Source organism: Chaetomium tenue (assembly GCF_020726465.1).
Source record: "Chaetomium tenue strain MPI-SDFR-AT-0079 chromosome Unknown F5144scaffold_7, whole genome shotgun sequence".
Taxonomy (NCBI): domain Eukaryota; kingdom Fungi; phylum Ascomycota; class Sordariomycetes; order Sordariales; family Chaetomiaceae; genus Chaetomium; species Chaetomium tenue.
The window spans coordinates 639,571-661,140 of NW_027117335.1; the positions used below are offsets into that span (position 1 = coordinate 639,571).

The 21,570-nt window shown below is 56.1% G+C and overlaps 8 protein-coding genes across 8 annotated transcripts; 5 read left to right on the forward strand and 3 right to left on the reverse strand.

Moving 5' to 3' along the window:
* Positions 1-976: 976 nt before the first annotated feature.
* Positions 977-2,215, forward strand: F5144DRAFT_606617 (uncharacterized protein; the record flags this gene model as incomplete). The annotated part of the gene is made up of 1 exon (XM_066791502.1): positions 977-2,215. One exon carries the CDS (start codon positions 977-979, stop codon positions 2,213-2,215), a length of 1,239 nt encoding a protein of 412 aa, XP_066638678.1.
* Positions 2,216-7,196: 4,981 nt separating this feature from the next.
* F5144DRAFT_499488 (uncharacterized protein) lies at positions 7,197-7,927 on the forward strand (the record flags this gene model as incomplete). The annotated part of the gene is made up of 2 exons (XM_066786330.1): positions 7,197-7,723; positions 7,900-7,927. The coding sequence occupies 2 exons, from the start codon at positions 7,197-7,199 to the stop codon at positions 7,925-7,927; spliced, it is 555 nt and encodes a 184-aa protein (XP_066638679.1).
* A 2,290-nt stretch (positions 7,928-10,217) lies between these two features.
* On the reverse strand, positions 10,218-10,792 carry F5144DRAFT_585492 (uncharacterized protein). Its single transcript, XM_066789698.1, has one exon. It carries the CDS (start codon positions 10,545-10,547, stop codon positions 10,299-10,301), a length of 249 nt encoding a protein of 82 aa, XP_066638680.1. The 5' UTR covers positions 10,548-10,792; the 3' UTR covers positions 10,218-10,298.
* Positions 10,793-11,432: 640 nt separating this feature from the next.
* F5144DRAFT_383681 (uncharacterized protein) lies at positions 11,433-13,321 on the reverse strand. Its single transcript, XM_066784637.1, has one exon. The coding sequence runs from the start codon at positions 13,027-13,029 to the stop codon at positions 11,608-11,610; it is 1,422 nt and encodes a 473-aa protein (XP_066638681.1). The 5' UTR covers positions 13,030-13,321; the 3' UTR covers positions 11,433-11,607.
* A 2,238-nt stretch (positions 13,322-15,559) lies between these two features.
* Positions 15,560-16,191, forward strand: F5144DRAFT_596180 (uncharacterized protein; the record flags this gene model as incomplete). Its single annotated transcript, XM_066790772.1, has 3 exons — positions 15,560-15,799; positions 15,954-15,991; positions 16,050-16,191. The coding sequence occupies 3 exons, from the start codon at positions 15,560-15,562 to the stop codon at positions 16,189-16,191; spliced, it is 420 nt and encodes a 139-aa protein (XP_066638682.1).
* A 387-nt stretch (positions 16,192-16,578) lies between these two features.
* On the reverse strand, positions 16,579-18,035 carry F5144DRAFT_606621 (cytidine deaminase-like protein; the record flags this gene model as incomplete). Its single annotated transcript, XM_066791503.1, has 2 exons — positions 16,579-16,810; positions 17,428-18,035. 2 exons carry the CDS (start codon positions 18,033-18,035, stop codon positions 16,579-16,581), a joined length of 840 nt encoding a protein of 279 aa, XP_066638683.1.
* Positions 18,036-18,342: 307 nt separating this feature from the next.
* F5144DRAFT_383668 (putative methyltransferase-domain-containing protein) lies at positions 18,343-19,859 on the forward strand. Its single transcript, XM_066784636.1, has one exon. The coding sequence runs from the start codon at positions 18,554-18,556 to the stop codon at positions 19,742-19,744; it is 1,191 nt and encodes a 396-aa protein (XP_066638684.1). The 5' UTR covers positions 18,343-18,553; the 3' UTR covers positions 19,745-19,859.
* Positions 19,860-20,727: 868 nt separating this feature from the next.
* F5144DRAFT_596183 (uncharacterized protein) lies at positions 20,728-21,356 on the forward strand (the record flags this gene model as incomplete). Its single annotated transcript, XM_066790773.1, has 3 exons — positions 20,728-20,779; positions 20,989-21,186; positions 21,265-21,356. The coding sequence occupies 3 exons, from the start codon at positions 20,728-20,730 to the stop codon at positions 21,354-21,356; spliced, it is 342 nt and encodes a 113-aa protein (XP_066638685.1).
* Between the last annotated feature and the right edge of the window lie 214 nt (positions 21,357-21,570).

A 21,570-nucleotide genomic window follows, 5' to 3' on the forward strand; every position in this document is an offset into this window, starting at 1 on the left:
AATCCGGGAGGACTTCCCGTTCGCAAGATTGCACCGCGCAACTGAACCAGGCAGAGGTGCCAGGGGAGAGGATTGTTGAGTGAATCATTGAAACAAGATCATCGCTAGACCCTACTCGTAAGACTCATACTGTTGTGGCTCGTCGCTATCCCGTGCCAGAAGGAGAGAGGAATCACAAACGGCGTGTAGGCGCGCGACCGAAACGCACCGGAATTCATTGGCCGAAAAACGGCCCGCCCATGCACAGTGCCAACAGAAGCGGCTGGAACTGGGTAGAGGGGTGTGGTGACTTCCTCATGCTTGCTGACAAGGTCTGGAAGGAGTGACTAATGCCACACCAACCAGCAGGGATCAAGGAACAAACGGTTACAAGCACGCCCCCTCCATCAATTCCGTCCAAAATTTCACAGACAGGGATATCCAAAGCCATTTTTCACGTTCCGCCCCCTGCCGTTCCTTGGTGCCCCTCCCACCCTGATTGCATCTGGTGCGCACACCTTGGCTGAGTTTTAAAAGCGGCGCCAACCTCCCAAATTCCCATTTCCTGCCAACTTTGGCTTCTGCCAATGCACTTCATAAACTCCTAGCACTGCTCGATCCCGACGACTGCTCCCCACCGAACCTGAAGTCTGGACCATCGACGAGTCCAGATCCTTCCAGAAGCAGCCATCAAAGTCGCTACTCGACTTTGGTGCCCTCCCGTTCTCCAGCTGGAGATAAGAACACCATATCCTTGACATGTTTGCAATCAGAAGACGGTTTTCCTCTCCTCTTCCAACCGACCACAGACCAAGGTGACGGGTGTCACTTTCTCCCGCGCAACGACACAGGCGCGAACCACCAGGGATTTTGAACTGAGCAAGATCACCACCATCCACCCCACGCAGAGGCAGAGGGGTTTACGACATAATTTTATTTGGAGTTGAAGAAAAAAAGAGTTTGGATGTCTCGGAGGTCATCGCAAGAGCCAGATATCATGGCCGGCGCCTACTCCCCCTACGGGTCCACACCCGCCCAGGAGTACATCTACGACGAGAAGAAGTTTCCCAGCCCGTCCCCGACCCCATCGCCACGGGGACCGAGCTACTACTACGGCGCAACGCCGCAACGGCCCGCGACGCGAGCTCACTTCCGCAACGGGAGCACCAGTGGCATCAACAACAGCAACACCGGCTACGCTAGCCCTCGTGGTCCGTCCTTCTCGCCGCGGTACACGAGCGACGGCCAGTACGCCACTGTCAATGTGAGTGTCTCGCGGCCACGCAAGCCAAGTTTTTCGGGTCCGCCGCGCCCCTCGCGCGAGCGACGCTCCTCCTTTTCCTACCATCCAGCCTCGGTCTCCCACGGGGAATCCGACGAGGACGAGTTCATCGATCTCGGCGGCCAAACCTTTGTGCTGCCGGGACGGTCGCGACCGAGACCGTACAAGGATCACTTCACAGTCAACGCTGGTGGGCATGGAACTGATTACGGCTACTATGCACAGGGCGGTCCAATCTTCGACAGAGAGGCTGGGTTTGCGTCGGCAAGGTTCGAGCCCGACCGCAGGCCGCCGCCGCCCGCTGGCCACTCCCGCCGCAGCTCCACCTCGATGCCTCAACGGCCCCAGACCGCCCGGCCCTCCGCCAGCATGCACAAGAAGCCACCCCCGGTCCCCGCGTCTCGCGTTGCCACTGCCGAAGATGCCAAGCGGCACAGGATTCCCGCTGGGTACTCGATGAAGAACTGGGACCCCACCGAGGAGCCCATCATGTTGCTCGGCAGCGTCTTCGACGCCAACTCCCTTGGAAAATGGATCTACGACTGGACCGTCTACCACCACGGTGCCGGCCATGCTATCAGCGAGCAGGCCGGCGAGCTTTGGCTCCTTCTTATCCAGCTTTCCGGGAAGATCAAGCGTGCCGAGGAAACCGTTCCCAGGATCAGGACCAAGGACAACCGGGAAATGATCGAGGAGTTCATCGAGGCCGGTGACCGGATCACTGACAAGCTCCGGAAGCTGCTCAAGGCCTGCGAGGCCCCCATGCTCCGGTCCAGCGCGAAGCCCAAGAAGGAAGGCCAGCTGGGCAAGAGCGCCGGCGTCGAGTTCGTCGAGACCTTGTTCGGTCACGACCGCGAGAAGGACAAGACGGACCGTTTCATGACGTCCGTCCGTCTCTGGAACCTCCGGTTTGACACCAACTGCGAGGAGATCCTCAAGAAGCCGACCATGTAATACCACCATCACCTCCCATGGGACTTCATCTTTCTCGGTCGGCTTCTTCTCCATACTACACCACACCACACACGACCCAGTCCCAACAACACCACACAAAAAGAAAAACCACAAAACACAATCAGGATACCCACAAGCCAGTCTGTACGATTAGGTCTCTTTCGGGGTCGTTTGGTCAGCGGGGTTTTTGTTTTATTATACAGACGGAGTCTCGTTTCCTCGTCTCAAGTCGCGGTCGGCGGATTTCTTTTCGCCCTCAACTCGATACACATTCCGTCGGGAGCAGTCCCGCATCACGGTGGCCGTCTTTTTTGTTTCGGTCTTTCAGAGATACCCAACGCGCGCACGATCGTCGTTTCTACAACGCGACACTACTATTACACGCCCTGCTCCACGAAGCAAGGATGGATGCTACGGATCACACGATCACGTCATCGCAGCCGCAGACATGGTTGCCCACTTCTGCCTATTACAGGTGTACAGGAACTCCAAAAGTTACCGGTGTTTTTCTTCCCTTTGTTTTTTGATTTGAAGCGCGTTTTCTTTTTTGTACGGATGGATCGAATGATCATGGAATGGTCAGGAGGATTTCAGTGATGACGGGTGGCACGCACTCGAGATTTAATGGCGACTTTTGCTCGGGCCTCGGAAAGAAGGATTTGTTTTTTTTGCGATCTCGCGTTTGTTTACTCGCAAGGTCTCGCTGGGTGTACGAGAGCCTCGTTCATTTTACATCGTGTCCCGCGACGTGCTCCGACAATTATAGCGAGCCGTCAGATTTTTGTTTAGTTTTTTGTTTCTCCTGGGTTTCACAGGATGGATATACCCCCTTTTCGAGTTATGCTATTTTATCGGATCATAGACTAGTTATTGGTAGCAATTAGACGGATATCTGGGTTTTGCAATCTTTACAGTTTCTCGTCACATTTGGTGTGCCATGTTCAGGCAGCAGCTGGAACTTGTGTGTGCCCAACCAATGTCGCTTCGCGCCCGCCCGCCTGTGGTGATCCCACCACATTCCTCCAACCGAACGGACGCGACCACGAAAATCAAGGCATCTGTGCAGAAAAATGCCAAAATAAATAAGACGGACTTGGTGATTGTGTCCCGTTTTCGTGTCTTTTCCTCTGGCCATTTTCCCGGCGCAACCCTAGATCTCAGCCCTAATAAAGCCGGGCGCGCCGCCTTCTCGGTGCCCTGGCATTATCCGATGATCTTTAGGCCCTCGCAGGTCCGTCCGTGTCTTGCTCATTTTCGTATGGCTCGTGCACTGCCTCCCAAACATCTGACGGTATGCTTTTTTTTTCTTGCCTGGCGCCATCAGATTTTTCCTCCCTCTGCGCCTCAAACCAGGGGCGGGAAGGTTCAGATGAAACAATCGCGCACCCCCCTCCGATGCCTGCACAGTCAACCGTGTCCGTGGATTCTATCTATGTCGGCTGTCTGCCTGCTTGGACAATCGTGTTCAAGGTAAATAGTTACATCGTGGAGGATTGCGCCCGTCGCATCCATCCATGGAACCAGCTATCCCATGTTCCGTATTTTCTTGTTCGGGGAATTACGGTGTATTCACATCAGCGTCCATGACGTGACCTCCGAACCCTGACCGAGGCCAAGGTCAGGGGTTCCCACCAAACGTGTCTTCTTTGCTGGGATTTTCCGTCCCTCTCTCCCTGGCAGAAGACAACCTTTCGGCTGGTTTCCTTCCGTGCACGGACAGACACACACCCACTTCCGTCGAGACTTCGCCAAGCCAAACAGGAAGGAAACACTCTCCCTCCCATCTTGTCGAGCTTTTTTCTTTTTTTATTATTGTCAAACTTGTCATTTCTCGTTGCACACCACATCCCTTTTTTCTCATTCCTGGAGGGCGGGTACATCGGTAGGTGGGTTTGATACTAAAACGAGAACTGAGCGCACGACGGCGAACATGCACGTCAGAAAATGTCATCATCCGACGCGGGTCCCCGTTTTTGCGAGCGTCCATGGGTCTCTCGCTGCACAGTACATTTTTATTACAGCGTTGTTGCACAAGACGGACAGGGCACGACAGGCCAGACTAGGCGGGTAGATGCCCCAGCAGTACGTCTGCATACAAATTACAGCGGAAGATGGGATGAACGGCCCGGGATGGACCCTTCTCCGCCTTTTCTTTTTGGCTTTTTTTTTACCGCTGTCGCAAACCGAACCCTGACTTCCATGGGCCTGGCCTGGTCTGCAGCCAGCACATACCACCACACATGCACCAGACAGAGACCACCTCAACCCGCGTATGCAGCCAGCCAGCCGGCCGACCATCCTCGCCTCGCCGGGAACGAACGAACGACAAGCCGGCTGGCTGGTTGATGGAAACGGCCGGGGGGAGGGGGCTGGATATTGTTCCCCCCTTCCCTCCCCCGCTCCTGGGGGATTTTTGTGTGCATATATTTGTACTTGTATGTGTTTACTTTCGTGTGTGTGTGTGCGGGGTCAAGGGCTACACGAGAGGGATGCAAGGCCCGAAATTCAGGCCTTTTTTATCCCCCCAAGTCCGTCTTCCTCCGCTGTGCCACGCGGTGTTCGAGCTCGTTCATTTGTCGGTGACTCCCAGGAAGGAAGGTTGCGAGGTGCGCGTTGTGCGACGGGGATTTGGTAGGCCTTGGTAGGCTTGGTAGGTTGTCCTCCTCCGTTGGTTTGTGGGATGGTCGTGTTGGGTCGTACGGTCCGATTGCGCGGCCGATAGTTGGGGTGTTTTGTTCGTGGTTTTTGGTCGGTCGTATTTCGCCTGCCCTTTTTGGAGGGACGATGGTGGTTGGGTTTTTTTCTGCCCCCAACTCGCACGCAGCCCCCGAATTACCCTTCGCCATGTTTTCTTTGTTGAGAAGGACTACCACCTACACAGTACACAGTAGCAGAAGGCCTCATCCATCGACACCCCTTCGTCATGCTAGGTAGGGATGGATGTTCGTCCCAACCCAACAAACCAACCCTGCACAACCCAGCAACAGCACAGCACGAACTCCGCCATCACACCGAACCCAGCCCTACAGGTGGACCCCGCCCCGTGGATCTTCGCCAGCTAGCGCCAAAACCTTGAAACAGAAGCCCCAATCGCAGCCACTGTGCGATCCTGTTTAGGCGCGCTCCGGTGTGTGATGGGCAGGACGAAGCGCCAAACACCCGCGCGGCGGTGGTGCTTGAGGACGGCATACCTGCCGACCTCGTGAGTCAGTTCCAGCGCGCTGGGTCACCCGTCAATCCTTTTGGTAGGCAGCGACGTCATACGGGAGGCAGGCTCTGCGGCGATGAACGACTTGGAGATGGATGCCCGTGCCGGGGGCGGGTGTAAGTGGGTTAGGGTTACTTGGGTAGGGGGCTGGGAAGTTCCCGGGACCATCACCAACCAGCGTCCCCCTTTGGTGATATTCCTGTCCGACCCCAATGGCTACTTGGATCTTAGTGAGCGCGGCTATGTTGTTGTCACCGTTTGACTCACATTTTTTTTTCTACAAGTTTATCTTCATCCTGCCGCCTGCCTGTGTGCGGCGCGGAGGGGAGCAGCACGGTTTTCGTCACTTCTAGCGCGGCGCATGGAAGCCGGGCGGGCGGCAGTTGCGCGCCCCGGGCCCGTTTTCGCGGCCTATTTTAGGGGGGTTGACTTAGGTAGGCGACTTAGGTTGTGTGAGGGAGGGGGCGGGTTGGACTTCATTGGCCCTCTTGCAGGTCAGTCAGTTTTCCCCGTCTCTCCTCTCTCAACCTTAAAAGAAAAGTCGAAACGGCGCAGCCTCGCATCGGCACCGACCTGTTCTTTGTTTGCTAGCCGCGTGGCTCGGAAGCGGGCCCGAAGGACTGACGCCGTTTTTTATTCTCTCGGTTATCTTTACCTCAGGAGGTGCTATGCAAGGAGGCCCGGCGACGACATCGGCGATACCGCATCAAGTCTTGGTATGGTTTGTGTGTGAGAGAGAAAACATGACATTACCGCAGATTGACCCTCGGTTTCCTGCACTTGTGCCACCGTGATCCAGAACACAGTATCGCTAGTCCCAGGTTGTGTCGCGTGGCTTAAGCACACCCCCTCCCCCCCTCTTCGGCTCCGTGCCTCACAAATTTTGCATCTTCAGCCAGGCCGTGTGTGTGTTTGTTCGCTCACATATTGGAATGTGGATCTCTCTATCTACCCACCTATCTCCCTGTCGCACTCGTCTATGGCTTCTAGCGAGAGATCTCCGGAAGGGACGACGCAGATCTGCCGCCGTTGCTAGCTCGGCTGGGTCAACCGGGTAAAGAGGCCTTGGTCAATGTGCAGCCGTCTGCACTATGTTACTGTCAGTGGCGGGTGGCTTTCTTGACATGCGCTCACTCAGATATTGGATGCTGTGCCGCGCACCCCTTACGCGGGGTTGAGGCGGGAGGCTGGGCGGTGGGTGGTGTGTGTGCGGCATGTCGGGCAATGTCGATCCCGGCTCTGGGTTTGGCTCTGTGGTCGGTGGTCTGCGGTGGCTGGATTGTTTGCTTCAGCCTTGTAGGATTTTCTTCCCAGACATTGTTTCACGTTTCGTCTGATCTGTGTCTGCAGAGAGGGGCGTGAGGGTGAAATCTTGTGTGTGTATCAAACCTTGTTGTTACTCACCCCTGGCAGAGCAGGGCGACATCAACCCGGTTCTTGAAGAGTCACGACAATGCCGTCCGCTTGAACAAGTAGGGTCTTTGTCACATGACAATATATGGCTTTGGGGGCGCCCAATGTTTGTACTCTCAAGATGCTTCTTTGTGCTGTTTAGGGGTAAACTCGGGGCCTGTCTCTTGGTTCTTGGGAATCATGGTGACAATAGCTTTGTTTCCCATGGACCATTAACAACAATCTCTGAAAGTGGACAATGAACGCAGCATATATATCTTTAGGATCCTAGAAGTACACACCATCGAATGACTTGTTCGAAGCCACTAACCAAGACCCAGGCAAGTTAGCACTAACTCACAGCAGCAGGATCCCGCCGCGATGCCTTCCCACGAGATGAACAACAGCGGCGACTGCCTCAACATCGACTGGGAATCGATCACATCCAAGGTCACCTACTATGGGCTCGACGGAATCCCCGAGCCCGTCCGCAAGTTCTACCTCGTGGGCCAGGTGATCGCTAACTCGGCCGTCTGCGATCGCCACAGGATGAACCTCCTGATGGGGTACCTCAACGCGCTCGACGATGCGTCCTACTGGGCCATCCCGGAGTTTTGCGACCCCGAGTTTGCCAGTTTACAGGCGGACTCATCCGTGCCCTCGGTGGACCGGTGCCTGATATGGATGGAAACCCTCGCGGCTGAGTGGCCGCTGCCTGCCTCGATGTTTACGGAAGCGAGCATGTACATGCTGACGGAGGAGCAGATCTGGATACAAGTGTTCTTCTGGTGCTCGGGGTGTATGAGCATCTCGGGGCAGAGCAAGGATCAGTTGTGGGCATTGTTGGGGTTCGCGGCGCCTGACATCGTGGCCGATGGCCGTTGTATGGTGGATGGATTCCAAGGTGAGTTCCTCAAGAACGACTTGCCAAATGTCTCGCAGGTCGATGCCGTTTAGTTCCTGGGTTTGTAGTCCACAGTTCCAAGCCGCTCCAGGATATAAAAGACAGGAGAAAAAGGTAGGGGTCTACTGTAACGTTTGGGTTAGTTAGTGCTAACATTAAATACCGAACTATGAAAGGGAGGAGTTGTCCTCATCCTAGAGTCGGATAGTAAGTAGGTACCTACATAGCCATAGCCGTAGCCATAGCCTCTAGAGAATTGACTTTTGTTTTCCTCTAGAGGCTGGAGCATTTATTCCTTTCCTGATCAACCAGTTCCATCATGACACTGCTGAACATCAACGTTACCAACCAACTCGGCCATGTGAATTCTCAACTCGCAAAACTGACCTCCTCGAGTGGTCAGCCACCCCATCACCCCATCACTCCATCTGAAATATATTAGCGCACCATCGATGGCTGATGTCTGGATATGGATACATGTCTGTAAGCTGGTGGTGTGCCTCGGTGGGCAGGGCAGGTCGTTGCGGGCGGCTATCTGCAATTGCGTGCAGCAGTGGAAACCAGGGGCCAATCAGGGCGCTGTGCCAGGGCCCTGTCCTGCCTGTGTCACAGTGATGAGGTCTCGGCACAGGCGTGCTGGTGTTCACACCTTTGCCGCTTTAGGACTGTTCACCTGCACCTTCTGCCTCTCAAAGGCCTCATTCAGCTCCCACATGTTTCCAGAAGGGAGAAATACAGCGCAGCCCAAAGCTCGCGCTAACAATCAGGCTCCCAGAATGCCACCTCGATACCACGAGGGTTGCAAGCATCCCATTGCTTGCGTCCAATTATTTTTAGTGATGACGGTGTGGCGTCCCCCCCCTCTAGTTTGTTTCCCACTCCTCTGCGCCCACCGGTCGTCGGGCGCAGCAGCACCAGGCCAGTTGGGGTTGGGAGTTGAGATGGTGTGGCTGTTTCCACCCCGAGTCAAACAGAGTTGCATCGCATCCCATCGCATTCCCATCGCTTTCTTCTAATCCCACTCCCCCTCCTAACTAACTAGTGTCTAGTCTTCACAATAGCCCCCATCGAATGATTCTAGCGCGACCCAGCTAACGGATTCGAGCCAAAACTGCGACGTCAAACCCTCCGAACGCGAACACCCACCCCGTCTCCTCCGAACCTTCGATTCCGACCGAACCTTCTCTCGTCAGCGCCGCACCGTATCCTCCACACAGTGCCCACCCCCCACTACCGTCCACCACCTTCACCGGCCGCGACCGTTACAGTCGCAGTTACGCGCGTCTGGACAACCCTAACCTATCGACCCGGGCATGACCTTCAACCCGAAAGTATCCACGGATGTCTCGGGCGGGGGCGAGAACCAGAATCGGACCCTGTCTCGCATCCCCACATCGGCTGCACAGCACAGATCGATCGTGTCAGCTGGGAGATCTGGGTTAGCCGGGGGCGAGGGGAGAGGGAATAATATGCACACATTGCCAGATGGTCACATACTCACCTGATCTGCTCACCACGATTCACACCCCATCCCATACAATACCCAAGCGCCGGCCGAACCCCAGCTTGGGGGTGCACATTCACGACCTTACCTACCTGACCTAGTCTGCTAACCCATCTGAGCCCATCTGCACATACCTGTGCAGCGTCGATCACCACACCCCGGACTGGCCTGCTTGGTTCGACTGGGTTTGGGAGGAACCAACCCCATCTGTCAAAGTGAAGCGGGGTATTTGCTCAGATTCTGTCTGGTTCAGGTTCTGTCTTGTCTGGCTGGGTCAGGTTCTGGCGGGAAGCGCGGGGTCAATCAAACCCGAACCTGGCAAGCCGCCATCCATGGCCTGGAAAGGCTCGGCTGAACGGTGCGGGGCGGGGCATGGGCGGCCAGCTCCGGGCCGCCCATCTCCTCTCCTCTTCCTGAGTTTGGAGTTAGGCTCCTTGCCTCACTCTTTCTGAGACCACCTCTCCCACCAGTCAGTCCAACAAAAGCCAGACACCGGATTACTGTTTCCAGATAGTCCTGCCGTAGCGACACTGAATCGAGAGAAACGGTTGGTTTGACGTAATCGCTTCTTTTCCCCTCCGCATTTCAGCGCTTGGTCGACCAAGCTGAGGGGAAGGGAAATCTCGAGCTACCCCACAACCCCGCGTTTCTTCCTGAATGTCGTGCATGTTACCCCGCGACGTCATCGGTCACGGGCAGGGGTGTGTGCTCGAGGAAATAGACAGCACTCAACAACACTAGTGTAGCGGGGGGTTTGAGAAGGGAGTGCTGTCTACACTACTTTGAGATGAGCTAGTCCAGGTTCGAGAGGGTGTGAGTAAAAGAGATGTACATACATGCATGCACACGCATGCGTCAAGTTTTCGAGCGTTCAGCTGGGAATCCTTGGGGCGTAATTCCGTCCAGCAACTCACAACATCAAACCATGGGTAAGTAAGCAACCCAAAGTAAACAAACCCCTGAATGTGAGGTGATGTGATACCTCTAAGTCAAGCTCCGCTATGGATTAAAGCTGCCAACAAACAACAGCAAACAACCAATCTATGATCCTCCTAACAATCTTTCACTCCCACCATCATCCATGTCTATCATGGCAAACCTGAATGTGATTTGATGTAATACCTATAAGTCTAGCTCCGCTATGTATTAAACGAGCCGACAAACAACAGCAAACAGCCAACTTATACCCTCCTAATAACCTAGAATCATCCATCTCCAGCATCGTAAAACTGAACGTGACTGTGATACCTATAAGTCTAGCTCCGCTGAGGATTAAACCTACCTCCAAACAACAAACAACACAAAACAACCAACCTATACTCATCCCAATAACCCTTCCCTCCCACCATCCTCCATCTCTATCATCGTAAACCACGCTTCCCTCACCTTTCCCCTCCACTCCTCCCGGGTCAACCCCAGTCCCGCCGGGACAAACCTCTCGACCAGCGCCTCCGTCTGCGCTCTGATCCGGCCAATAAAAGAAGCATGCCCCTTCCGCGGGTCAAGGCTCCCCCCCTTCCTGCTCACAACCTCTCTCCCGCCGCCTTTCCCACCACCCCCTCTCTCCCCTCTCCCACCTTGACCACCACCATCCCGACCACCACCATCATCACCACCACCACCATCACCACCGCCACCGCCACCTCCATATCCCCCACCGCCACCACCCGCATCATCATCATCTCCATCTTCATCATCCTCCTCCTCCGCATCATCCCCATCCCCATCCCCATCCTCATCCACCTCCCCATCCCCATCCTCATCCACCTCCCCACTCTCACTCTCACTCCCACTCTCACTCCCAGTCCCGTCCGCCCTCACCAACCTCCCCTCCCCCGCCATGATCCGCTCCAGCCGCTCAAAGTCCCCATGCCGCGGCGCCGTCCACCGCCACGTCACCATCCCATGATTACCACCACTCCCACCCTCACCCGCACCCACACCCTCAATCAGCGGTTGGGGTGCCGGCGGTGCCAATCGCGCGCCCCAGCCGACGCGTATCGCGTTCAGCATGAGGCTACCGCGGCGGGCCATGTCGTTGAAGTTTGTCTTGGAGAGGCGGGCGCGGGTTGGTGGTAGAGGGGGCGGGGCCGGGTGCGGCTGCTGGGTTGCCGGTTTTTTGCCTTTTCCTTTTCGGGGTTTGGGTTGGGGCGGTTGGGATGGTTGGGATGGTTGGGACGGTTGGGACGGTTGGGGCGGCGGTGGCGATGGCGATCGAGTGAGTGACGGTAGGGACGGTAGGGACGGTAGGGACGGTAGGGACGGTAGGGACGGTAGGGACGGTAGGGACGGTAGGGACGGTAGGGACGGTAGGGGCGGCGGCGGCGATGGCGATCGTGTGGGTGACGGTAGGGAGGAGTCCGGTAGTGGGAGGAGCAATGGTGTTAATGATTGTCTTGAAGAGGGATGTTGTAGAGATGAGTCCGGTAGTGGGGGGGAGAGCGCTGTGTCTTGGGGGACGGGGGGGTGTGGCTGCTCGGTCCTGGTGATGGCGAGGTTACCCAGCGGGGTTCCCTCGGGCGTGAAAATCCTCGTGCTTCCTGCACGGAGGGTCGAGGATGAACGGGCCGAAGTGGGTGTGATGGGGGGTGAAGCGGGTGTGATGGGGGGTGGGAGGGATTGCCCGGCCGCCTCCGCCTCCGCCTTCGCCTTCGCCTTCGCCTTCGCCTTCGCCTTCGCCTTCGCCTTCGCCTTCGCCTTCGCCTTCGCCTTCGCCTTCGCCTTCTTTTTTTGTTCTTGTTCTTCTTACCACCTTTCTTGCCGTCGGTCGTTTGGCCTGGTTGGTTTACTGGGGCAGCGGCCGGTCCTGTTGTCTCCGAACCCTCGCCTTTACCGCGTTGCTCTGTTGGACCCGGGTCCTGGGCCGGGACTTGTGCAGACTTGTTCGCTTCACCGCGCTGCTCTGCTGGGTCAAGCTTCGTGACTGCCTTCGTGAGATTGCCACCCTTGCCATGTTTTGGGGGCTTCTCGGATTTCGGAGCTGGAGCTTTTGTAGAGCTGCCCCCTTCAACATGCTTTGCGGGCTTCCCCTCGGATTTCTCAGCTGGGGTCGTTGTAGATTTACCGCCCTTGTCATGTTTTGTGGGCTTTTCCTTAGATCCCTGAGCCAAAATATCACCCTCACCATGGTTTTCGAGCTTCTCCTCAGACTCCAGGTCCGGAACTATCTTCAGACTGTCATCGTTATCATGCTTTGACAATTCCGCAGGTGCTTCAGCCGGTGCCTTTTTTCTCCCGCTCATAGCCTCGTTGCCCTGTCCTTTCTTCTCCGTCACCTGGGCAGTGTCCGTTGCCGAACTGCCACCCGGACCCTTTTCTCTCCTCGAGCCACTCGCCAGCTTGTCATCCTGGGACGACTTTGAGTTTCCTGGCGATTTTCCTGGCTCGTCCTTGGGGAGCTCAATGAGCTGCTCCAGGGCGCCGAACGTATTCTGCTTGGCCCGCTGTTTCCTCTTCCCTGATGACGGCTGCTTGGTCTTCCCTGACGATGGTTGCTTGGATTTCCCCGACGACGGTTGCTTGGCTTTCTCTGACGCCGGTTGCTTGGCTTTCTCTGACGCCGGTTGCTTGTCTTTCTCTAACGCCTGGGAGGTCTTTTGGTCCACATGACCCGGCCGCTTTTGCTTCCCCTTTGCCTTTTCGGACAAGGATGTTGGGAAATCGTCCTCTCCCATGGCAAAAGACCCAGCCTGGTGCGGCTGCCATGCTGTCTTTGGTTGATCGGGGAGGGCTGACGGGCTGCCCTGCTTCCGCGCCGGCGTTCCGCCTGCCTCCGCTCCCCCCCCAACAACCCGGCTCCACAGCATCGCGCCAAAGGGAGCTGCAGTCGGAGCCGGAGCTGGAGGAGGGGGCGGAGGCCGAGTTGAAACCGGAGCTGGGACTGAAGGCGAAGCTGGAACTGAAGGCTGAGCTGGAGCTGAAGGTTGAGCTGGAAGTGAAGGCCAAGCTGGAGTTGGTTTCGGAGCTGGCGGTGGAACTGAAGTTGGTTCCAGTGACTCTCGGTTCGCCAAATGAAGTTTCGGTTTCGCCTGTGTTTTCTGAATTGTAGGCTTCGCTGCCTCCACTGGCGTCGCTAGTACAGCAGAGTTCCCTGGCGCCCCGGACTTCTATGGCGGCGGCACAGGGGCCTGTGTTGCTGGATCCTGGGTCGGAGGCAGATTCCTCTCTTTCTACTCGGAGAATCCAACCTCAGGGTCGTCGTCTGAGTACTCGTTCCAGTCAGCCAACAACGAGCCGCTGACCGTTGCCGGTGGTGAGGGAGCCGCCCTATATAGGTCGTCGCTTTTGACTTTTCGGTCGGGTTCCGAGGCAGAAGCCGCGCCGTAGCGGTATAACCCTTTGTACTACTCCGGTTCCTTATCTGGCTCTGCATAGTACTCAGACTCTAGCTCCTAATCTGGCTCTGGGCACCCCTCTGGCAGAACGTGCTGATGTGACTGCGGTTGCTGTGTTGTTTCTGTCCCCGCCCACTGCTCAAGTTCTGAATGCGTCTGGGGCACTTCAGCCAGCCAAATCTCCGGCTCCCGAGGCCACGTGGCCACCCAGTGTACCACCTCTTGCTTCCGATCCTCGATGAACTTGTCAAGAGCGGGATCACCCCTCTCCTTCGACTTCTGTCTCGCCGGTGATCTGCTTCCCGAGCCCTCTGCAACAGACTCCAGATCCGATTCCGAACTCGAATGGAATATCAAGAACGAGTCGCTGCGCGTTGCCGGTGAGGGAGCCGCCCTAGATATGTCGTCTCTTTCGACTTGCGGGCCAGTGTCCGAGGCAGTGACTGCCCATAACATGGCATTCCGATCAACGGTAGGAGTCTCGATGGGTTCGGCCTGTGTAGGGGCCCTTGCCCCAGGCGAAGCATCCAATTGCTGGTGGAAGAACGTCTTCTTCAGTTTGTGCCGTTTGGGTTTTCTGCATCTGGATACAACTTCCCTACGCCAGGTATTCGGTGACATAGGAGGCATGAAGGACGATTGATCAATGGTGTCCGTCGGGTACCGGGTAGTCCGCTGCCTATTCGGGGAGTAGAGGCGCCCGACTGGTCGATCATCGGCCGGGGAAGACCTCGTTCGCCTCGATGCCATTTCCCTTCGCCACGTACCCGGCGACATGGGGGGTACGCACCACGGTAGCCTGATGATGCCTGTTCCGGGGTCTGTAACTTGCCCGCCCTGTGGAGGGGTAGGGCGTTGGGCGGGTTCAGCATCAGTTGGGCCGCACCAGGTACTGGGCCCCGGTGCCGAGATTCTGTTGATAGCCTCGGCTTCATGGGCCCTCGGGTTGTCCGGGTAATCCTCGCGTGACGTCCTTTCTAACGTTTCTATGGGATTGTCAAACATTCGTATCGGCCGTGGCCCGTAGAGTGGCCGTTCGTGTGGCGTGTTGGGGCGGTCATTCGGCGGAGGAGGATGTTGCGTGTGTTCAGCGGGGGAGTCGAAATCTTGGTCTCCGGAGGCTTCTACCAAAGGCGATCGAGGCGGATCACCCGAACATGTCGAGCTTGGTCTCGTAACTGAGTCATTTTCAGGTATCTCTCCGGAAGTGGGGGCTGCCGTGGATTGTAGTTCACCCGAGGACGGCTCTTCGAGAACCATGAGCGATATTCTAGTTTCTATTTCTTGGAAGCGCGGCAGCTGAGTCTGGAAATAGCTCAGCTTTTTAGTTATACTTGGTCCTGGGCTAGTAGAGACGCTGCCAAACCGTGGCTCTGAGAGTAGTTGCAAAAGTTGGTGGGGAGAGGGAGCCCGAGAAGCCGCCGAAGTTTGACACACCGTAGCATTATCACTAAACGCCAAATCTGGTTCAGTCGTCGGGGTACGACCAGAGTGTCGAGCGGCCACGTCGGTGCGAGAAAGTCGCCGCGTCGAGCTAGGGGAGCGGTGTGGTGATGTCTGTGTGAACGCATCGACATAATCGACAACATCTCGGCTTCTTGGTGTTTGCGTTAAGCACATGGCCGTCCTTCTGGGCCTTAAAACTCGAGGGGATGATCGGCACGAGATACTCGCGTGGAGAGGCGGTGCTTGAACAGTTGGTTCTCGGATAGTCGGTTCGAGTCGATCAAATCGTGCATTTCGGTGGCGTAAGATATCCGGATTTCGAGGTTCAGTGGCGGGAGAAGTCGACTCCGTAGGTATCGAGGCCGCAGAGGTTGCTAGTTGCGGAAGCGATGTCCGCCTCCAGGTCTCTACATAGGTAGGCAGTGATTGCATTTCCGAGAAGTTGCGCAATATCTCTGCATTGGTTAACTGCGGTCGTGTTGGCAAGCCTCGTCGTGATGCTGAATTGGGCCAGGGCCGGTGACCGTCGGGCGGCTTCAATATTTGGCCAGCGGACATGGACGGCGGGCAAGCCGGGTTGAATTTCGAGGAACGTAAGCTATTACCCCCTTCCGACGAAGATGATAAATCTCCGGCGCACGCCCGGTCCGAAGCGCCCATGGGGAAACATGCTCGGTGGCTCGCCCGGCTCAGCTCTGAAGCGTGTGGAGTGGCGCTTATCTGCGGTGAAGTGGATGAGGATCGTAATGGTGGCCCTGGGCTGAAAACTTGGCTCGGCGTTGTTGCCATAGGTGTGGTGAGAAAGGGGGTATTTGAGGCTTGAGAAGGACCCGAACGAGTGTTTCGCTGAAAGGGGGTTGAGTAACACGACCACCTTGAGCTACACATAGGGTCCGTATTCTCGCGGCGTGAACTTTGTGCTGGAAGCATCATAGAACCGGGTTGCCTAGGTCTCCATGGCAATGCTTGATTTGGAGCACGTGTCCCGGTATGTATGCTCACAGGGGCATCGGGCGTTTCATCCTAGGCTACGGATGCCCTTCGAGGACGCCGATTTCGTCTCGGAAGTATGGCCCATGTATCTCCACCCCATTCAACCAGTCGCAAGTCACCGTCCGAGTTCTCCTCTGCGCCGAGACGCGCTGCGACGAGAAGCTCGACGAGTTCGGTGCGCGACGCAGTTTCTAGATCGACTCGTCTCCAACGGTCCTCAAAGTAAATGGGGGGAAGGGGTGACCTATGGCTGCGCGTGGAACTCGGTCCCGGCAACTCCGCCAATGCCCGCCCGTCAGATTCACAGAGCAGGATGGCGCCAGCGAGATCATCCCAGAGGCGTAGGCCGGCGGCGGGCAGGAGCTGTGTGAATTCGATAAGCGTCAACTGGGACAAGCTCGTAGGTTGCCAGTCGTCGCGAAATCTGGGGGCGGCATCGCGGTATACACCTGCGGCCGGGTGGAGGGGGGTAGACGGTTGGTAAGGGTTCCGTGGCTGTCTGGAGCTGGTAGCCGATCTTGAGTGTGTTGGCTGGTCCAAGTACCCGGCCTCTTCCCTCTAGGAGTGCGCCGCCGGAGATTTCTAGTTCGCAGCATGGCTGTCCTTGGGGTCCATGGCTGGCTGTTTTCCGGTTTCCCTTGGACTCGGCGATGGAAGCTTGTTGACACCGGACGGAGGCTTGTCGACACCGGATGGAGGCTTGTCGACACCGGATGGAGGTTTGTCGGCATCCAATGTAGGGGTATCGATCTTTGGTGAAGGGCTATCGACACCCGGTGTAGGGCTATCGACGCTTGATGGAGGTGTGTCGACACTAGAGTGTGTCGACACTAGATGGAGGATTATCAACACCCGGTGGAGGCGTGTTGACACCCCTAAAAAGAGTGTGAGAAAGGATATTTTCTAAATACGTGGACGAATGTTCGCTGGTAACTAAGGTAGGGATAGGCCCAAGATGGTGTTGGGGAGTGGAAGAGGGACTCACTGAGGACGAAGGACTGGGCCCCCTATGGCTCCTCGCTGTGGCCAGGTGTTGCGTTCCGAGGAATCGAGAGGCTCAGATCCTTCCAATAACGGCTTGAGAGATAGCATTGCAGTTACCACTTTTCTAACTAGAATGTTTAAATAGGGAAGGTCCAGGGATGAATCTGGCTTTCAATCCAGGAGGAAAGCGCCGGTGTTATAGAAGGAGAGTCGGGTGAATGAGAGCCGAAAATAAAGTAGGTGGGGATGATGAGATCGAGCAAAAAGATGAGACAGGCAAGCCGTTCTCAACACATTAGAGATTGTGGCCAGATATTTATGCTGCCTACGGACTTGTTGTCGTCATCTCATCGGCCAACAGGCGTCATACCGTACAATCCAAACGGCGCTGGTGGAGTCCGGGCAATCAAGCATCATTTCCAGACACTTGCGCTCTCAGTTCCAGACCTCTTTCCCGCCTGATAAGTTGCATCGAGCGACTTGTAAAGTTCCTTGACCCTAGTCACCTCATCGGCCAGACAGTTCCGAGCGTCATCGTCTGATATGTCCCGGAGGAGATCCGCTACACTCTTCGCAGTGAAGAACTTGTTCGTGCGGTTGTAGAGCGGGCGGGCAGCCAGTGTCTCGGGCGTATCTGAGGGGCTGGGAACTTGGAAGACCTGTTCGAGGATGTCGATATCGTAAGGGATGGAGAACATATCCCGGCTGTCCTCGTAGGTGAACAGATAGTAAAACTCGTTGAAACCAGCCCATGTGATGCCACTCAAGCAAAGCGAGCAAGGCTCGTGGGTGGAGAAGAAGATGCAGTCTTTGGTGGCTGGGCGGCCCTCGGGCGCGGAAGCGAAGAATTCCTGGATGCAGTTGATCTCGCCATGCAAAAGTGGCGATACCCGTTCATTGTTGGTCGAGACTGTCACTGGGGCGAGGCCTTGACGAGCCAGGATAGCAGCACCAAAGACTTTACTACCGGACGAGACTCCAGCGTGGGTCAGTGGTATGATCCGATTTTCGGTGACGTCGAGGATGACGGATACCAGTGCGCTTGGCGATTGCATATTGGGAGGGTTGGGAATGAACAGTGCGAATAGGAACAGGACGATCGGATGGTTGGTGTTTACCTGCGCTAAAGGCTAACTAACGCCTAGGTCGAAATGGGCGAAACCGATTGCTTTATTTATTTACTTGTTGCTCCTGACATCCCCATTTGATGAGATAAGGGATGTGGCGATGACCCGGCTCTCCGGCGAGGCCCGCATTGCGGCGGCGAAGGCGGGTTGGGGTTCTCAGGTTTGGGGGGATTGGGCGGAACTTGGGAGACTCACAATGGAAGGTTGAGAAAACGTGGGGGCGGAAGGGGAGCATCCTTATCGGGGACTGAGTGGTGTTGCTGCTGGTTTGCTGCGAATAGGAGATAAATAAACCCTAACCCCCAATAAGAATTTGGTATCCGACTGGTTAGCATCAGAGATTTCCCATCGCATCCCATGACACATTAGGGCAGCTTCGATAAATCGATTCCGCTCGCGATAACAAACCCAAAGCCCAGTTTCCAAGTTGATCTGGTCCCTCCAATATGCATTACATAAGATTTTGTCGGCCGCCCGAGGTCCAAGCAGGCAGGCCCCATGCCACGGTTAAGGTCGTACTTGCCATCACCACCGACCTGAGCGACTCCTTCCTCTCTCCGCGCAACCCCATCCAGCTCGTTGTTATTGGTGCATACACTGAACACAAGGATGGGAAGGATCAACTCGTCCCAGTCGTTTTGACGCAGGGAAATCCGCCTTCGTGGCGGGCCGGGATGAGAGTGCTCAAGTTGGACCTGCCACTGCCCCCGCAACCGATCGAGACCATTCAGATACGGCCCCTAGACCGGCAGCTCACGGCGATGGGGACCGGTGATGTTCTCCCCGGGAAACAAGGTCTGATCATGGCCGTTTATGCGGATATGCCGCGGCCGGGAGATGGACGTGCGCCTTCAGTGTGTTTCCGGAGCCTGCGACTGTCCGCTGGAGATGCGGCCGCTGCTGGAATTGCTGGTCAACCGCTGCAGATTGAAGAGGATCTGGGAGAGAGCATTGCGCGCCATATTTGGGATTCGGGTATCGTCATGGTCTCTCTCCTTGCGGATATGTGCTTGGATAGCACAGTCAGTGCCAAAGACAGCCCGCTGCCCCTCTTTCGCAGCATCCTCCAAACACCAAGCCACCCGCTTAGGATTCTAGAGCTTGGATGTGGCGTCGGAGTCATGGGTATCGGTTTGGCGCGCATCACGTCATTGAAGCGTGGAGGCAATGCGCCGCATATTCTCATCACAGACCTTCCCGAGGCAGAGGAGAAGGCACGAGCGAATATGGCCCGTCAGGCAGGCAAACTCGGCGACTCGCCAGCAAGACTCGATTTTGAAGCCTTGGACTGGGAAGACGGGAAGAAAGGTGTCTTTGGCGAAAAGGCCGCTTCTCGCCCATGGGACCTCGTCGTTTTGTGTGATTGTACCTACAACACCGACACGCTGCCCCCCCTCGTCAAGACGCTCTCTGCGCTCCACAGCCACTCTGCGCAACACCCTTCAACTATCGAGCTGCCCGCCACAACCGAGGTGCTTGTTGCCACCAAGACCAGACACTCCTCGGAAAAAGTCTTCTTCAACTTAATGGCCGAAGATGGATGGGTCATTCGGGAGCAGACGGTGCTGCCGCTCCCTGTACTCGATGGCGAAGGACAGAGTGTGGAAGTTTACCTTTTTGGGAAGGCTGGCTGCTGAATGGGACCTCTTGAGACGAGCGAGAAGAGCGACGGTGCAAGTCTTTCGAGCAAGGCACGGCGAATGCGGAATGAAGAGGTCCAAGATACCTCAAATCGGCCGAGTTGAGTGAGAATACGCACCACTGTGGCGTAGACAAGCACGTATAACCCCAAGTGAGTTGGGGTTGGCTTCTCGAGCGGGTGTACGAGGAAGGATTGGGCGCCACAGGTTCAAACCTCTGCGCCGAATGCTTATCCCCCCATTTTGGCGGGTTTCTCATCTCCAGAACGGCGCGAACCGTAAACGTTGCCAAAATACCCGCGACAACTTGCTCAGCGGCACATGCGACTGCAGTGCCCCGACAAACGAGCGGGTTTCCTCCACTGCAGGTTTAGGTCGTGCGAGGCCAGGCAGCCACCCTGACAACGCAGTGGGAAGTGTTCCCTCTTCCTTCCCTAGAATGTTGGATTCAGCAGTGATTCTAGCGGGGCTTGGATATTGACGTCTCGTTCCACCACACCAGTTGCGGGTATGATGTCGGCCAATGGCACCCCCGGAGTTTGGTTGAGAATCGACAAGATCTCAAATACATTCTCTCCCATTGGTTAGAATTTAACGGCTCAGCCAATCAAAGAACCAGCGATGACCCGATCTGGTTGCTCCCGCCCCCGAAGCGGCGTTGGGAATCCACAGTTTCAGCTTGCAGCCTCGCCGCCAACAGCCAGGTGTAACATCGAAGACTCGAGAGGAAACAGGAGTATAAGTTGAAGTCCGTTTCGCATCCTCTATGAACAACAAGTTTTGACATTTCACATCAATCAACTCCCATCTTGAATATCCGTGGTACCTAATAAACCTGCCAACCGCTCTTCCCCTGCTCAACTCAACTCAACCAAACTCAATCCTTCCACTTGTCAAACGTTCAGTAACGTTTGCCTCACTTCTTCGACTCTCGCCTTCCCAACCGCAGTCTACAAACGACAACCACAACAACCACAGCAATGGCGTCCAAGCCCTCCACCTGCTGCGGCAAGAGCGCCGAGTGCATCTGTGGTAAGTCTACATCTTAACCCCCTCCGACTCGATCCTCTCTCCTCTTCTTCTCTGCCCACCGCCATCCTCCTTGTCACCACCACCATCAGCGGAAGCGAATCATTTTCTATCACTACTCCCCCCGACCACGGCACCTAGAATCTTTCCCCCTTTCTGTCGACCCCCGCTAATCATATCGCCTCCCCCCCCCCCTCCCCCCCCCACGACAGCCCAGCAAGCCACTTGCTCGTGCGGCAAGCAACCGGCTCTCCAGTGCAACTGCGACAAGGCCGCCGCCGAGAACTCGGTTGACGGCTCCCGCTGCTCGTGCAGTGCCCGCCCTGCCGGCCAGTGCAACTGCGCGCGCGCCGATTCCGAGAACGTGGCGTCGTGTGGTCAGGACTGCAACTGTGGCTGCCGTGCCTCTGGTGAGTTTTTCTTTTTTTTTTTTTATTCCTTACCACTTCGTCACAGGATATCTTCAGTAGCTAATGCAGACATACCAGGCCCCTGTGACGGCTCTTGCAACTGCTCTGGCTCTGAGGACGGTGCGTTCGACCCGTCAGAGCACGAGACGGATTTCACGACCAAGAAGTAAATCTTGGCCGGCTTTGGACACGGAGCCATTGGTGGCCGGTCGTTGTTGATTTGCAATGAGCCGGGTGCTGGACCGGCTGCCGTATCAGTTGATAGACTGGTTGCCGGACTGGGTGTTCGAGGTGTTTGAGGAGTGCGTTGCGTTGGTAATTTGTTTATGGGAGGCTGATGTGGAAGGGGTTCTTTTTTATTTGGGACGCATCTTTGCAATGATT